Source organism: Entelurus aequoreus, linkage group LG24 (assembly GCF_033978785.1).
Source record: "Entelurus aequoreus isolate RoL-2023_Sb linkage group LG24, RoL_Eaeq_v1.1, whole genome shotgun sequence".
In the NCBI taxonomy this organism is placed as follows: domain Eukaryota; kingdom Metazoa; phylum Chordata; class Actinopteri; order Syngnathiformes; family Syngnathidae; genus Entelurus; species Entelurus aequoreus.
This window is the reverse complement of record NC_084754.1, coordinates 38970254-38987260: the sequence shown is the minus strand read 5'-3', so window position 1 is coordinate 38987260 and position 17007 is coordinate 38970254. Positions and strand designations below refer to the sequence as shown.

Here is a 17007-nt window from a genome sequence, read left to right as displayed (position 1 = left end):
TGCGCCTAGAAATTCTGTCCATAAAAGTTATGAACAGAATCGGTGACGAAGGGCAGCCTTGGCGGAGTCCAACCCTCACTGGAAACGTGTCCGACTTACTGCCGGCAATGCGGACCAAACTCTGGCACTGATCATACAGGGAGCGGACCGCCACAATCAGACAGTCCGATACCCCATACTCTCTGAGCACTCCCCACAGGACTTCCCGAGGGACACGGTCGAATGCCTTCTCCAAGTCCACAAAACAAATGTAGACTGGTTGGGCAAACTCCCATGCACCCTCAAGGACCCTGCCGAGAGTATAGAGCTGGTCCACAGTTCCACGACCAAGACGAAAACCACACTGTTCCTCCTGAATCCGAGGTTCGACTATCCGGCGTAGCCTCCTCTCCAGCACAACCGAATAGACCTTACCGGGAAGGCTGAGGAGTGTGATCCCACGATAGTTAGAACACACCCTCCGGTTCCCCTTCTTAAAGAGAGAAACCACCACCCCGGTCTGACAATCCAGAGGTACCGCCCCCGATGTCCACGCGATGCTGCAGAGTCTTGTCAACCAAGACAGCCCCACAGCATCCAGAGCCTTAAGGAACTCCGGGCGGATCTCATCCACCCCCGGGGCCTTGCCACCGAGGAGCTTTTTAACTACCTCAGCAACCTGAGCCCCAGAAATAGGAGAGCCCACCACAGATTCCCCAGGCACTGCTTCCTCATAGGAAGACGTGTTGGTGGGATTGAGGAGGTCTTCGAAGTATTCCCTCCACCGATCCACAACATCCGCAGTCGAGGTCAGCAGAACACCATCCTCACCATACACGGTGTTGATAGTGCACTGCTTCCCCTTCCTGAGGCGGCGGATGGTGGTCCAGAATCGCTTCGAAGCCGTCCGGAAGTCGTTTTCCATGGCTTCCCCGAACTCCTCCCTTGTCCGAGTTTTTGCCTCTGCGACCGCTGAAGCCGCACACCGCTTGGCCTGTCGGTACCTGTCCGCTGCCTCAGGAGTCCTATGAGCCAAAAGAACCCGATAGGACTCCTTCTTCAGCTTGACGGCATCCCTCACCGCCGGTGTACACCAACGGGTTCTAGGATTACCGCCACGACAGGCACCAACTACCTTGCGGCCACAGCTCCAATCAGCCGCCTCGACAATGGAGGCGCGGAACATGGTCCATTCGGACTCAATGTCCAGCACCTCCCTCGTGACATGTTCAAAGTTCTTCCGGAGGTGGGAATTGAAACTCTCTCTGACAGGAGACTCTGCCTGACGTTCCCAGCAAACCCTCACAATGCGTTTGGGCCTGCCAGGTCTGTCCGGCATCCTCCCCCACCATCGCAGCCTACTCACCACCAGGTGGTGATCGGTAGAAAGCTCCGCCCCTCTCTTCACCCGAGTGTCCAAAACATGAGGCTGCAAATCCGACGACACAACTACAAAGTCGATCATGGAACTGCGGCCTAGGGTGTCCTGGTGCCAAGTGCACATATGGACACCCTTATGTTTGAACATGGTGTTCGTTATGGACAATCTGTGACGGGCACAAAAGTCCAATAACAAAACACCGCTCGGGTTCAGATCCGGGCGGCCATTCTTCCCAATCACGCCTCTCCAGGTTTCACTGTCGCTGCCAACATGAGCGTTGAAGTCCCCCAGTAGAACGAGGGAATCACCCGGGGTGGGTACTCTGAGCTGCGGTTTGGCGCGTAAGCGCAAACCACAGTCAGGACCCGTTCCCCCACCCGAAGGCGGAGGGAAGCTACCCTCTCGTCCACCGGGTTGAACTCCAACATGCAGGCTCTGAGCCGGGGGGCAACAAGAATTGCCACCCCAGCCCGTCGCCTCTCACTGCCGGCAACGCCAGAGTGGAAGTGAGTCCAGCCCCTCTCGAGAGAACTGGTTCCAGAGCCCTTGCTGTGCGTCGAAGTGAGTCCGACTATGTCTAGCCGGAACTTCTCCACCTCGCGCACTAGCTCAGGCTCCTTCCCCCCAGCGAGGTGACGTTCCACGTCCCAAGAGCTAGCTTCTGTAGCCGAGGATCGGACCGCCAAGTGCCCTGCCTTCAGCCGCCGCCCAGCTCACTTCGCACCCGACCTCTATGACCCCTGCTATGGGTGGTGAGCCCATTGGAGGGGGGACCCACGTTGCCTCTCCCCATGAGGCCTGTCCTCATGGGGACAACATAGCTCCTAGGATCATTGGGACACGCAAACTCCTCTACCACAGTAAGGTGGCAGCTCAGAGAGGAGATGTGTAATTGTGTGTAGTTAATTCCATATTAACATGCCAGAGGCTGTTCACCTTGGAGACCTGCTGCGGATATGGGTACGGCCTGGCGCGAGAAGTGGACTTGAAGTGGGTGTGGCATGGATGATTGTTTGGCGCCCAATAAAAGACTTGATGGAGGATTCTTCAAAAGCAAGGCTTCAGTCAGCAGATGTTAAAGCAGCATAAATCTACTGGAGCCTACATCATTGGTAGGAACTTCACTGGTAGTCAGAGGGCAATGTTCAAGCAGGCCATGCGTCATTGGGAGAAACAAACATGTGTGACGTTCATCGAGAAGACCGACGAGGAGAGCTACATTGAGTTCACCTACACAGACACACAGACACAGACACAGGTGGAACATATGATGAACAGAAACACTGCCCAACTTTGTTCTCTTGCAAGATTTTGTGTTATTGTGTGTAGTTAATTCCATATTTCTGCAAAAACTCTTAATGGATCTGTCCCGACACAGCATGTACATGTACAAACCCCGTTTCCATGTGAGTTGGGAAATTGTGTTAGATGTAAATATAAACGGAATACAATGAATTGCAAATCCTCATTGTATTCCGTTTATATTTACATCTAACACAATTTCCCAACTCATATGGAAACGGGGTATGTACATACAAATGTACATAACTTTAAAAAAAATACCTCGCTCTATCAAAATGTAAAAAGTAATAAAGGCATCATGTAATAAGAAAAAGATGACACATTGATACTATTAAATACGTTTTTTCGATCATTTTAATTCAAAATGGTAATATTTACCGTCCAGAGTTTTACAAAATACCATTTATCGTCACACCCCTAGTTAGAACATGCCTAAAAATATCTTAAGCTGAATATACAGTTGTGGTCAAAAGTTTACATACACTTGTAAAGAACATCATGTCATGGCTGTCTTGAGTTTCCAATCATTTCTACAACTCTTATTTTTTTGTAATAGAGTGATTGGAGCACATACTTGTTGGTCACAAAAAACATTCATGAAGTTTGGTTCTTTTATGAATTTATTATGGGTCTACTGAAAATGTGAGCAAATGTGCTGGGTCAAAAGTATACATACAGCAATATTAATATTTGCTTACATGTCCCTTGGCAAGTTTCACTGCAACAAGGCGCTTTTGGTAGCCATCCACAAGCTTCTGGCAAGCTTCTGGTTGAATTTTTGACCAGTCCTCTTGACAAAATTGGTGCAGTTCAGCTAAATTTTTTGGTTTTCTGACATGGACTTGTTTCTTCAGCATTGTCCACACGTTTAAATCAGGACTTTGGGAAGGCCATTTTAAAACCTTAATTCTAGCCTGATTTAGCCATTAATTTACCACTTTTGATGTGTGTTTGGGGTCATTGTCCTTTTGGAACACCCAACTGCGCCCAAGACCCAACCTCCGGGCTGATGATTTTAGCTTGTCCTGAAATTTTGGAGGTAATCCTCCTTTTTAATTGTCCAATTTACTCTCTGTAAAGCACCAGTTCCATTAGCAGCAAAACAGCATGCTTGACGATAGGCTTGGTGTTCCTGGGATTAAAGGCCTCACCTTTCCTCCTCCAAATATATTGACGGGTATTGTGGCCAAACAGCTCAATTTTTGTTTCATCTGACATCACAAGGACAAAGATAAGACCTTTTGGAGGAAAGTTCTGTGGTCAGATGACACTAAATAGCCACTAAATAGGTGTGTGCTTCATAATCCAATTAGTTAACTAATCGCTAAGATAGTCGATGACTAGTCGACCTTCAAAATAGTCGTTAGTTGCATCCGTAATCACGAAGACAAGATTTACCATGTGAGACAAGATTTACCATGTGCGGAACAAAGCAAGTAGTCACGGTAACAGCGAAATTAACTCAATTATCCATTTCAACGCTGTAGCAAGTGTAACATGTAGCAACGCGGCAAGTAATTCATACAAAACTCCTTGGATAGCTTTTGTTGCTCTCAGCTCATCACACAAGTCTTTATTATTTGCTCCCTGTTCCTTTGCTCACTGTTGATTCCGCTGCGGTTGCATGGTTGCAGAATAATTGCTATTATCGCCCGTGTTGTTGACGGCTGTGTGGTAATAAGAGACCATGCTGTGTGTGTCTCAGATGGACCCAAAACATTCATCAGGGCTAATGCTTAAAAGAAAGCACGGTTCCTGAGCCAACATTTCCATTTATTGGCTATGCCATTTATTCCCCTGGGGGGAGCTTATAGTGGTCCAGCAAGACAGTTACTGACTTTGGGTGGTTTGCCAATCTAGCACAAGAATACTATTATTCACACTCCATTTTTATTTTTATTTTGCGTCTCTTGGTAGCAATAGAAGTATTCCGTTCTGTCAAACTAGGTTCCTCATAAAGCCTTTTAACTGAGAAGGAAAAAAAGTTAACATTTAACCCTTTTAACTCATAAAAGAATAAAAGAGTAGATACAAGTTAATCACTATAACACTCTTACCTTACCTTTTAATTATAGGTGAAGTAGCTAACTCTGAAAAGCAATTTTGGTCGGAACTGTACAATCTTGAGAGGCATTCATGTGTAGAGGTTTCACTGTACTTCCCTGACCATTAGTTGTAATTAGAGATGTCCATCTGCCGATAAATGCTTTTTAATATCGGAAATTATCGGTATCGGTTCCAAAATTATCGATATCAGTTTCAAAAAGTAAAATGTATGACTTTTTAAAATGCTGCTGTGTACACGAACGTAGGGAGAAGTACAGAGTGCCAATAAACCTTAAAGGCAAAGCCTTTGCGTGCCGTCCCAGTCACATAATATATACGGCTTTTCACACACACACAAGTGAATTGCAAGGCATACTTGGTCAACAGACATACAGGTCACACTGAGGGTAGCCATATAAACAACTTTAACACTGTTACAAATATGCGCCACACTGTGAACCCACACCAAACAAGAATGACAAACACATTTCGGGAGAACATCCGCACCGTAACACAACATAAACACAACAGAACAAATACCCAGAACCCCTTGCAGCACTAACTCTTCCGGGACGCTACAATATACACCCCCCGCTACCCCCTACTCCCCAACCCCGCCGACCTCAACCTCAGAGAGCATGTCCCAAATTCCAAGCTGCTGTTTTGAGGCATGTTAAAAAAAATAATGCACTTTGTGACTTCAATAATAAATATGGCAGTGCCATGTTGGCATTTTTTTCCATAACTTGAGTTGATTTTTTTTTTTTAAACCTTGTTACATTGTTTAATGCATCCAGCGGGGCATCACAACCAAATTAGGCATAATAATGTGTTAATTCCACGACTGTATATATAGGTATCGGTTGATATCGGAATCGGTAAATTAAGAGTTGGACAATATCGGATATCGGCAAAAAAGCCATTATCATACATCTCTAGTTGTAATATTAGCTATTGTAGTGTTCCACGATTTGTGTTTCAAAGCTGATAGATAGGACCATCAGGAACATAACGTATATTTTCTTCTCTGTTGTGCTCTCCTGCGCTTTTTTGTGGAGCAAGAAAAATCACTGTAGGCGTCTTATATGTGATCTAGGTCAGTGGAGATGTGTGTTGGGAATGACATCACTGCCTTCTATTTAAATAGCTCCCAGTAGCATCTGTCACTGTGGTTGCAAGTGTGCTGTGAGTAGATAGTACCTGACCTCGGGGGAAGATTGTTCAGAAGATGCACCGCTTAGTTCCGTAGCTAATAGTGCTTGTGGATGTGTGTGATTTTTTTTTTCTTCTTCAAATATTTGACTTCTAAGCTGCGTGCATGGTCACCGTGTGCGTGTGTGTGAGAGCAAAGACCGTGTGTAGGCCGGGGCAAGGCACACCCATGGTTAACCCCAGGGTGGGGCGTGCTGTTACTCAAGATGTCACGGCCCAGCAGCATGAGGCTGCAGTCCCGCCTGGCTCTGATTTAAGATGCTGTTAGTGGTGAGATGAGTGAATGGGGTGGGGGGGTTGTCATCACTTATCCTGGTCTGTACGTCACTTTCAACTGGACGTTATCCCACAGCATGAACTAGAGCCAACCATCAGGAGCTCATGCTGGCTGCAGCCCTCTTCTCTGCAGTACAGCGCTCTGGCCCAGAGGCATGACTCTGCAGTAGGTGTGGGTCAGAGGCTGAAAGGAGAGTGTGGGGGGGGGGCATGGCCGCAGCACTGTCAGCAGCATCCACAACCTCCATCCATTTCCACTCTCTCCTTGCCATTAATCTCTGTGTCTGTCTTACTTATTCTGTTGCACCTCTCCCTGATCTGTGTAAGAATGCTTCGTCACTGCCGTCAATCAATAACTTCTCGAATCTAAAATACAGCTGTGTGTGTGTGTGTGTGTGTGTGTGTGTGTGTGTGTGTGTGTGTGTGTGTGTGTGTGTGTGTGTGTGTGTGTGTGTGTGTGTGTGTGTGTGTGTGTGTGTGTGTGTGTGTGTGTGTGTGTGTGTGTGTGTGTGTGTGTGTGTGTGTGTGTGTGCACTTGTCTCCCCATCCTTGTGTGGACATACACTTGATAAACCACCCTTTCTGTGAGGATCTTTTAACTTGTGAGGACATTTGCCTGGTCCTCACAACTACAAAAGTAAAATATTTTTTTTACTTTGTGTGTTTTGCATTCTGAAGTGAGGTTGCAACTAGGGATGTCCGATAAATGCTTTAAAATGTAATATCGGAAATTATCGGTATCGTTTTTATAATTATCGGTATCGTTTTTTGTTGTTGTTTTTTTGTTTTTTTTTGTTTTTATTAAATCAACATAAATACACAAGATACACGTACAATTATTGCACCAACCCAAAAAACCTCCCTCCCCCATTTACACTCATTCATACAAAAGGGTTGTATCTTTTTTGTTATTAATATTCTGCTTCCTACATTATATATCAATAAAGTCTGCAAGGGATACAGTCCGTAAGCACACATGATTGTGCGTGCTGCTGCTCCACTAATAGTACTAACCTTTAACAGTTAATTTTACTCATTTTCATTAATTACTAGTTTCTATGTAACTGTTTTTATATTGTTTTACTTTCTTTTTTATTCAAGAAAATGTTTTTAATTTATTTATCTTATTTTATTAATTTTTTAAAAAAGTACCTTATCTTCACCATACCTGGTTGTCCAAATTAGGCATAATAATGTGTTAATTCCACGACTGCATATATCGGTTGATATCGGTATCGGTTGATATCGGTATCGGTAATTAAAGAGTTGGACATTATCGGAATATCGGATATCGGCAAAAAGCCATTATCTGATATCCCTAGTTGCAACTCTCTACTCCCATCTAGGGCTAGATGTATATTTTTTCATCATTCTAGCTATAGTGAAAAGGGGGGCCCTCACAACCCACTAACCAAACGTGGGTCCACACAAAGTAGGCAAGACGTGCGCGTGTGTGTGTGTGTGTGTGTGTGTGTGTGTGTGTGTGTGTGTGTGTGTGTGTGTGTGTGTGTGTGTGTGTGTGTGTGTGTGTGTGTGTGTGTGTGTGTGTGTGTGTGTGTGTGTGTGTGTGTGTGTGTGTGTGTGTGTGTGTGTGTGTGTGTGTGTGTGTGTGTGTGTGTGTGTGTGTGTGTGTGTGTGTGTGTGTGTGTGTGTGTGTGTGTGCAGTGAACTTAATTTACAGAACATTAATGATATTGAATGTATTTTTCTGCAGCCTAAGTTGATGGCTAAGGACCTCCTGGACCTGGTGGCCTCTCACTTCAACCTCAAGGAGAAGGAATACTTTGGAATTTCATACACAGATGAAACGTAAGTCCTCCTCAAATAGTAGAAGCGTCATCCATAATGCCTCTTCATTCTCTCCAAGGTTGGTTGTTGTTGCCTTTTCAGCATCATGCACATTGATTTGAGAGCATTAATGGCAGTTCATCTCTATGAAGTTGAAGGTTGAGAGATAGGAAGTCAGTAGTGTCAGTTCTTACTCTTTCTTCTGCAGAGAAGCGTTCAACCTGGAAAATGTTAGCTTTTTCCTTTCGCTACAGTTCGATGTCACGGCGATGACAATTTTGTTCCAATGTACAAGCAGAGATCACAGGTCTCTGCCAGCCGCAAGATTTCCACTTACTGAAATGCAGAAAAAAATGACATCTACATTTCCTCATATAATTGGCTGGGAATGTTTTTGTTTTTTTACTGAACTGTAGAGAGTACCAGAGGCTACTCTATTTTTAGAAATGCAACAATGCTAGCATTGCAAAACAATGTGTTTTATAGTACTGTAAATATATAATATACTGGTACATATATGAAGGTAGCTCTCCTTCTTGCTCTCATTTTTCTGTTCACTACTCCTATGTTTGTCCCACAAGGAATACATTCACTCTGGAAGATTTCCGCATCCCTTCCAGTGAGGTGCTCTCTCTGACATCACATCATTTTTTTCTTGTTTTTTTTTCTTACAATCCCTAAATCTTCTTATGTCAGGGTTGAAATGTTTAGCAGCGTTTGCTCCACGCTGAATGCAGCAGTGCGTTATGTTTAAAGTCCTCGTAAACTTGTATTGTGGTAAAGACGGCTGTCGTGTTTTATGGCACATGGTGGCATCAGTCATAGTAAAGGTAATTATCTTTTTTCCTAATTGGGTGCGGGGGGAGGTGCACTGTCTACAATGCACCCAGCTGAGGCCTTTACATAATGTTTTATGCAAACATCCGAATTATTTACATATAGGAAAATAATACCACACTGTTTTCCATTTGTTTATGTCATCTGGGGAAGGGGGGAGTAACAGGGAAGACGACCAGAAGCATCAGTATTAGTCATTTTTTTCTCACATATCTAATAAGAGGTGCTAATTAATGTATTTTTGTTTCCTCTATCCTTAGGGGACATTTTAGCTGGCTTCAACTGGACCGCAGAGTATTAGAGCATGAATTCCCCAAGAAATCCGGACCCATTGTCCTCTACTTCTGTGTCAGGTGAGTCTCCGTCCATTTTATCACCACCGCACTTACTAATTGAGGATTGTGAGTCAAAACGGAGAGACTGATGTGACTAGTGTTTATGTGTTTACGTATGCACAACCCTGTATGTGGTGCAAAGAGCACATTAACAGGGTCAGTTAATATGGGCCCCAATAAAATTGCTTTGACCCCAGTGTTTAACTCCTGCCGTGGGGCCTCTAAGCCAATCGCGAGTCTTATTGACCTTGTGCGTTTGCACTGCATGTTTCCCCATAGGGAAGCTTTATTATTTCCAGCTCTACATGCAAAGGCGGGGCTTTTAATGTTGAAGCACAAACCTCTCGCCTGCTAATTTGTTCTAAATACGGTGGCCATACAACTGAAATTTTACTACTGCATTAAAATATGTACTGTTTGTATGTGACGCCTCCACACACATAAACATGCAACCTCAGATAGCCTCCTCTCCAAGCACATGCTTTGTTATTGGCCCACTGAAGTTCTTTGTTCCCAGCACATCCGGATAATGTCATTGCCCTCTCCCCCTCCCGAGAGGTTACCATTGGCTAGCAACGCGCACAGCAACGTGATACACTTGGCTAAACAATGTGGACAAGAAATTATTCCCAGGTTGACATTTACCACAGGACCAGACTAACGACACAATGTGACAATTGTTCGGCAGAAACATTTTCAAAACAATGATGTCCGTGTAGCTAATAAGTTTTGAGTTTTAATATTTTGTTGCTGCTCACTTATTGTTTTGCCGATAATGTAGAAATAGATGCTTTCACTTCACTTCGGTAGTTGGTGGTGTTACTACGATTAGTTGACTTACTTCATGTAATTGACCATTATAATTAGTCAAGTAAAAGTGTCATTTTACTGTTGACCGCTTAGAGGTGATTAGAATATATCTTTATTGTCATTGTACATTGTACAACAAAATTGTAAGCAAAAACTAATTTAGTGCAAATTCATAATAACACATAAGAACATAGATAAATAGATAAAAATACATAAAAATACCAAGCACACAGCCAGAGGTGGGTAGTAACGCGCTGCATTTACTCCGTTACATCTACTTGAGTAACTTTTGGGATAAATTGTACTTCTAAGAGTAGTTTTAATGCAACATATTTGCTTGAGTATATTTATAGAGAAAAAACGCTACTTTTACTCCGCTCCATTTATCTACATTCAGCTCGCTACTCGCTACTGATTTTTATCGATCTGTTAATGCATGCTTTGTTTGTTTTGGTTTGTCAGACAGACCTTCAAAGTAGGATCTATCGCATGCCTGCGTTTCACCAATCAAATACAGTCACTGGTGACGTTTGACTCCGTTTCACCAATCAAACAGAGCCAGGCGGTCACATGATTAACAAGCTTAAGCTTACATGAACTCAACGTAAAATTTGAGGAAGCACATCGCGGTAAGTAACCTTAGTAGATATTTTGGCTGTCACCGTAGGCTGATGTTAGCTTCCCTGCTATGAATCACTGTCAAATGTACATCGTGTGGGAACATGTATTAACGCACTGCAGACTCATAGACACACACACACACGCACAGTCGCAAACACACACACACACACACACACACACACACACACACACACACACACACACACACACACACACACACACACACACACACACACGCATGCATAGAAACACCAATCAGTGTGTTCCCAGGTGCAGCCCACACCTATCAGTTTATGGTTTGCATAAAGGCTAACTTGTTATTTTCCTTTGTAATCTCTGCCTACTGAGCCTATGGTGCTGTTAAGTTATTGTGGCTCAATTTGCCTTAATTTTTTTTATGTTAATGTATTATTATTTAATATATATTATTGTTTTAGTTGCTTAAGAGATACTCCTGGCTCTGAATTTGCTCATTGCTATTTTTATTTTTTTCGTGCATTATTTGTTGCCGTCATCATTAAACGAACAGGTTACTCATCAGTTACTCAGTACTTGAGTAGTTTTTTCACAACATACTTTTTACTTTTACTCAAGTAAATATTTGGGTAACTTCTCCTTACTTTTACTTGAGTAATAAATCTCTAAAGTAACAGTACTCTTACTTGACTACAATTTCTGGCTTCTCTACCCACCTCTGCACATAGCTCACATGCACAGACATTATTGTCTTGTGTTCAGCGACACTATTGCTCTCGGGTAAAAAGTGTTCTTAAATCTGTTTGTCCGGCATTTTATTGTCCTGTAATCTCCTGCCCGAGGGCAGCAGTTAAAAAAATTTTTATGTCCAGGGTGAGATGGGTCCCTTATGATGTTTTGGGCCTTTTTGAGGCACCTGGCACTGTACAGTTCATCTAGGGAGGGAAGAGAGCAGCCAGCCATTAGCTAACTCGACTTAAGTTTATCCACACACAGTGTGGAGTCGTTTATAAGTTACGGATTCTTGTCTTCATGGCGAGAATTAAACTACATTTTTTACAAGTACTCAATCATGACTGGAGGATGGGGAATAGCAACAAACATTATAAATAAATAAATGATAAATGGGTTATACTTATATAGCGCTTTTCTACCTTCAAGGTACTCAAAGCGCTTTGACAGTATTTCCACATTCACCCATTCACACACACATTCACACACTGATGGCGGGAGCTGCCATGCAAGGCGCTAACCAGCACCCATCAGGAGCAAGGGTGAAGTGTCTTGCCCAAGGACACAACGGACGTGACTAGGATGGTAGAAAGTGGGGATTGAACCCCAGTAACCAGCAACCCTCCGATTGACACAGATCAAGGCAATTTAAAATAAATAAAGAATAGTGAACAACAGGCTGAATAAGTGTACGTTACATGACGCATAAATAACCAACTGAGAACGTGCCTGGTATGTTAACGTAACATATTATGGTAAGAGTCATTCAAATAACTATAACATATAGAACATGCTATACGTTTACCAAACAATCTGTCACTCCTAATCGCTAAATCCCATGAAATCTTATACGTCTAGTCCGGGGGTCGGCAACCCGCGGCTCTAGAGCCGCATGCGGCTCTTTAGCGCCACCCTAGTGGCTCTCTGGAGATTTTTCAAAAATGTATGAAGAATGGAAAAAGATGAGGGGGAAAAAAATCTATTTTTTTGTTTTAGTATGGTTTCTGTAGGAGGACAAACATGACACAAACCTCCCTAATTGTTATAAATCACACTGTTTATGTTAAATATGCTTCACTCATTCGAGTATTTGGCGAGCGCCGTTTTGTCCTACTTATTTTGGCGGTCCTTGAACTCACCGTATAGTTTCTTTACATGTATACATTTCTCCGACTTTCTAGGACGTGTTTTATGCCACTTTTTCTGTCTCATTTTGTCCACCACAATTTTAACGTTGTGCATGAGTGCACAAAGGTGAGTTTTGTTGATGTTATTGACTTGTGTGGAGTGCTAATCAGACATATTTGGTCACTGCATGCCTGCAAGCTAATCGATGCTAACATGCTATTTAGGCTAGCGATATGTACATATTGCATCATTATGCCTCATTTGTAGCTATATTTGAGCTCATTTAGTTTCCTTTAAGTCATCTTAATTAAATTTATATCTCATGACACATGTAATATGGCTTTTAATTTTTTGCGGCTCCAGACAGATTTTTTTTTGTATTTTTGGTCCAATATGGCTCTTTCAACATTTTGGGTTGCCGACCCCTGGTCTAGTCTCTTACGTGAATGAGCTAAATAATATTATTTGATACTTTACGGTAATGTGTTAATAATTTCACACATAAGTCGCTCCTGAGTATAAGTCGCACCCCCGGCCAAACTATGAAAAAAACTGCGATTTATAGTCCGAAAAATACGGTAACCACCAAGCCAGATTAAATGAAAAGTAGCAAAACAAAAGGAGAGTGTTTTGTACACTTTAAAAAAAAGTCTGTCTGGAACCCCGTTACAGCAGAGTATGAACATTAACATTAATAAAGGACCAAACATACTTGGGCGGAACGATTCCGCGCATTGTACTCAAAGCAGACGTCCGCCAGGCTCGTGAGCGCCAAACTCAAATTTTATCAGAATCAAAATCAGAATCAGAAATACTTTATCAATCCCGGAGGGGAAATTTAAATTTTCAGCACAATCCCATTCAAGATCAGACAAACATTTCAGGGAGACAGAACAGGTTCAAACATTACAAGGAGACAGAACAGGATCGCTGACGGGTCTGCCAACTTCCGGCGCCCCTTACAAAGAAGGTGAGATACAGGTAAACAATGACTATTATGACTGTGCGGACTATGCTGCGTGCACTTATGTCACACAAAACACTGCTCGGCGTGTATTTTTCACATCGCCACGGATTGGATGTCATAAGATTTTAAATTAGGCCAAAGTCTGAATGAAATATTTTCCACGACTTACATCTGAGACAATTTCAGACACGGTAATGTGGCGATTTGAACTAGCTGCAACATTTTGCTCAGAGCAGCTGGTAGGGAAAATTCCTCGTCTCTTGTGGCATTTAATGGCCGTACATACCACCGACCATTTCCCTAGTTCACTTCTTTGCAAAAGCAGCAGGTAGGGCAGCTCTACTTCCTCAACATCAGTCACTATGTTTCTATGCACTAAATGATTATCCAGATTCCTCAAATTATTTGACTTCTTTTATTTTCACACATGTGAAGCCTGAAAGCAGCCCTTTTGATTTATATATATTTGGTATCGCAAGAGGCTGCGATATATAATCACAATATGGATTTATATCATAAAGTCATGGACAAACTGCATTTGGATGTTAAACAGGCTACTTTGACTCTGAAAAGTAATGTTTTAACCCAGCCAAGTGTAAACATTACACAAGTAGCATAGCTGTATGCCTGCCTTATATCAGCGCAATTCAGTTTTAGGCAGAGCGAACAAAATAACAGTTTTAAGTGTTCGAAAAATTTGACTAATGATAATTAATTAGAAAATGAGTCGTTGAGCTGTTAGTCAGGTGGTACTAATAGTGTCTATTTTGTCACCTTCTGTCACCCTAAACTGTTAGCGTGCATCTTCGTGTTTCCCACTGGTTCTTGAAACTCTTCAAAAGGATGTTATATTGTTTATAGTAGAACAGTTCAAAATACATTAATATTTTGTTAGCGATATATAAAAAGTGTACTGTTGTGTTGGGGGAGGGGCTTTCTAAAATGTGGCCCCAGTTAAAGGTTTCAGTCCCTCATTCTCTGCCATAGCTCAGTCCATTCGCAGACGTCACTCTCTCTCTCACACACAAGAAGAACAATCAACCCAAATGTCAACCCTGAATCCATTACCAGTCCAGGCATATTGTTTTTACTAGCATTACATACTGATGTTTTGTGTGTGCAACTTTTGGTGTTTGTGTTATGCATGATAAATGTCCGGATGACCTGTGCGTATTTCCCATCTAGAGTATGGCTTTAATTAAACGGTATAGAATATTGATTGGGTTTTCCCCTTGCAGCTCAATTGGTAAAGCAATAGGAGCCCTCATTTATTGATTCCCTCATAATCCTTTACAATCACTGTCTATAGACTCGCACAGTACACAAGCAGTGGTATACAGAGTTGACCTGGCATCTTTGTACATAGATGTTTATTTGAGAGTAGCTTGCTAGCCTACCATTGTAGCTTCCCTCTGGGCGTGCATGCATGCATTCATGAGCTAAATTTAGAATACATTATTATGTTACTTCCCTGGTCAACCAGAAGTGGGTTACTGTGCTTTGCTCTCCAGCGTGTGTGTGTGTGTGTATGTGTATTATTACAGTACATGCGAGTGGAATCACTACAAGATGTTGACGATGCACGCACAGTGTGTGATAAAGTGCATCACATGCACATTCAGAGGGTGTGTGTGTGTGTGTGTGTGTGTGTGTGTGTGTGTGTGTGTGTGTGTGTGTGTGTGTGTGTGTGTGTGTGTGTGTGTGTGTGTGTGTGTGTGTGTGTGTGTGTGTGTGTGTGTGTGTGTGTGTGTGTGTGTGTTTGCAAGGCAATAAAGTGAGATGGGAAATGTTTTATGAGGGTGAATGTGAGTCACACTTAAATACAGAGATATAGTGCCCTCTTCTGGTCATTTAGGCCTAATGGCCAAAATGACTTACAACGTCAGTTACGACCACAACATTATATGAGATCTATCACAGGATCTGTAACAAAATGTCTGTCTTTATTGTGCATAGATTGTAATATGTGTTACCTTACATTAGGCTACACAAGGGAGACAACATATAAGAAATAGCTGTTACAATGATTCCATTCCTGTGATGTTGTGAATGGAATGTTAGTGTAAGTCACAAGTTAATAGCTAATTTAATACCTTAGTCAGTCACACAGAGCACATGAAGGATGTACAGTACAATGCAGTAATAAAAACAGTAGATGCAAGAATTAAATGAAACCGTAACAAAAAACAGAATAATTTCTTACCTTTATCCTAGCCAATGCTTTATCATCCTCACCAGAAGCGTCACCTTGTACCTTAAAGGCTTACTGAAACCCACTACTACCGACCACGCAGTCTGATAGTTTATATACCAATGATGAAATCTTAACATTGCAACACATGCCAATACGGCCGGGTTAACTTGTAAAGTGCAATTTTAAATTTCCCGCTAAACTTCCGGTTGAAAACGTCTATGTATGATGACGTATGCGCGTGACGTTAACGGTTGATACGGAAGTATTCGGACCCATTCATTCCAATACAATCTTTTGCAATCTGTTTAATGAACAATGGAGACTGCAAAGAAAAAAGTTGTAGGTGGGATCGGTGTATTAGCAGCGGACTACAGCAACACAACCAGGAAGACAGAGATGGATAGCAGACGCGTTAGCCGGCGAACTCACCTTAACTTCCTCCGTCTCGCCGACCGCATCTGTGATCGGGTGAAGTCCTTCGTCGCACCGTCGATCGCTGGAACGCAGGTGAGCACGGGTGTTGATGAGCAGATGAGGGCTGGCTGGCGTAGGTGGAGTGCTAATGTTGTATCATAGCTCTGTGAGGTCCGGTTACTAAGTTGCTAAGTTAGCTTCAGCGTCGTTAGCAACAGCATTGTTAAGCTTTGCCAGGCTGAGAATTATTAACCGTGTAGTTACATGTACATGGTTTAATAGTATTGTTGATTTTCTGTCTATCCTTCCAGTCAGGGATTTATTTATTTTGTTTCTATCTGCATTTGAACCAGATGCTATCACGTTAGCTCAGTAGCTAAAGAGCTTCGCCGATGTATTGTCGTGGAGATAAATGTCACTGTGAATGTCCATTTCGCGTTCTCGACTCATTTTCAAGAGGATATAGTATCCGAGGTGGTTTAAAATACAAATCCGTGAGCCACAATAGAAAAAGGAGAGAGTGTGGAATCCAATGAGCCAGCTTGTACCTAAGTTAGGGTCAGAGCGAAAAAAGATATGTTTGCACTGCATTCTAGTCCGTCACTCTAACGTTCCTCATTCACGAATCTTTCATCCTCGCTCAAATTAATGGGGTAATCGTCGCTTTCTCGGTCCGAATCGCTCTAGCTGCGTTGAAAACAATAGGAAAATATGAGGAAGCGAACAACCGACTACGTCATGCTACTTCCGGTAGGGGCAAGGTTTTTTTTATCAGAGACCAAAAGTTGCAAACTTTATCGTCGTTGTTCTATACTAAATCCTTTCAGCAAAAATATGGCAATATCGCGAAATGATCAAGTATGACACATAGAATGGATCTGCTATCCCCGTTTGAATAAAAAAGTTTCATTTCAGTAGGCCTTTAATGTTATGGAAATTAGCATAAGCCTTAAATCACATAACTATCTTATTATAGGTCAGGGGTCGGCAACCCGCGGCTCCGGAGCCG

At 42.6% G+C, this 17007-nt stretch overlaps 1 protein-coding gene across 7 annotated transcripts in view; it reads left to right on the top strand.

The window, feature by feature from the left end:
* frmd4a (FERM domain containing 4A) overlaps positions 1 to 17007 on the top strand; it is a 241121-nt gene that overhangs the window by 173004 nt on the left and 51110 nt on the right. For all 7 annotated transcript variants that reach the window (XM_062035312.1, XM_062035310.1, XM_062035311.1 and 4 more), the window contains exons 3-4: positions 7911 to 8005; positions 9082 to 9174. In XM_062035312.1, the coding sequence (XP_061891296.1) occupies positions 7911 to 8005; positions 9082 to 9174 (188 nt within the window). The remainder of the gene's footprint in view (positions 1 to 7910; positions 8006 to 9081; positions 9175 to 17007) is intronic.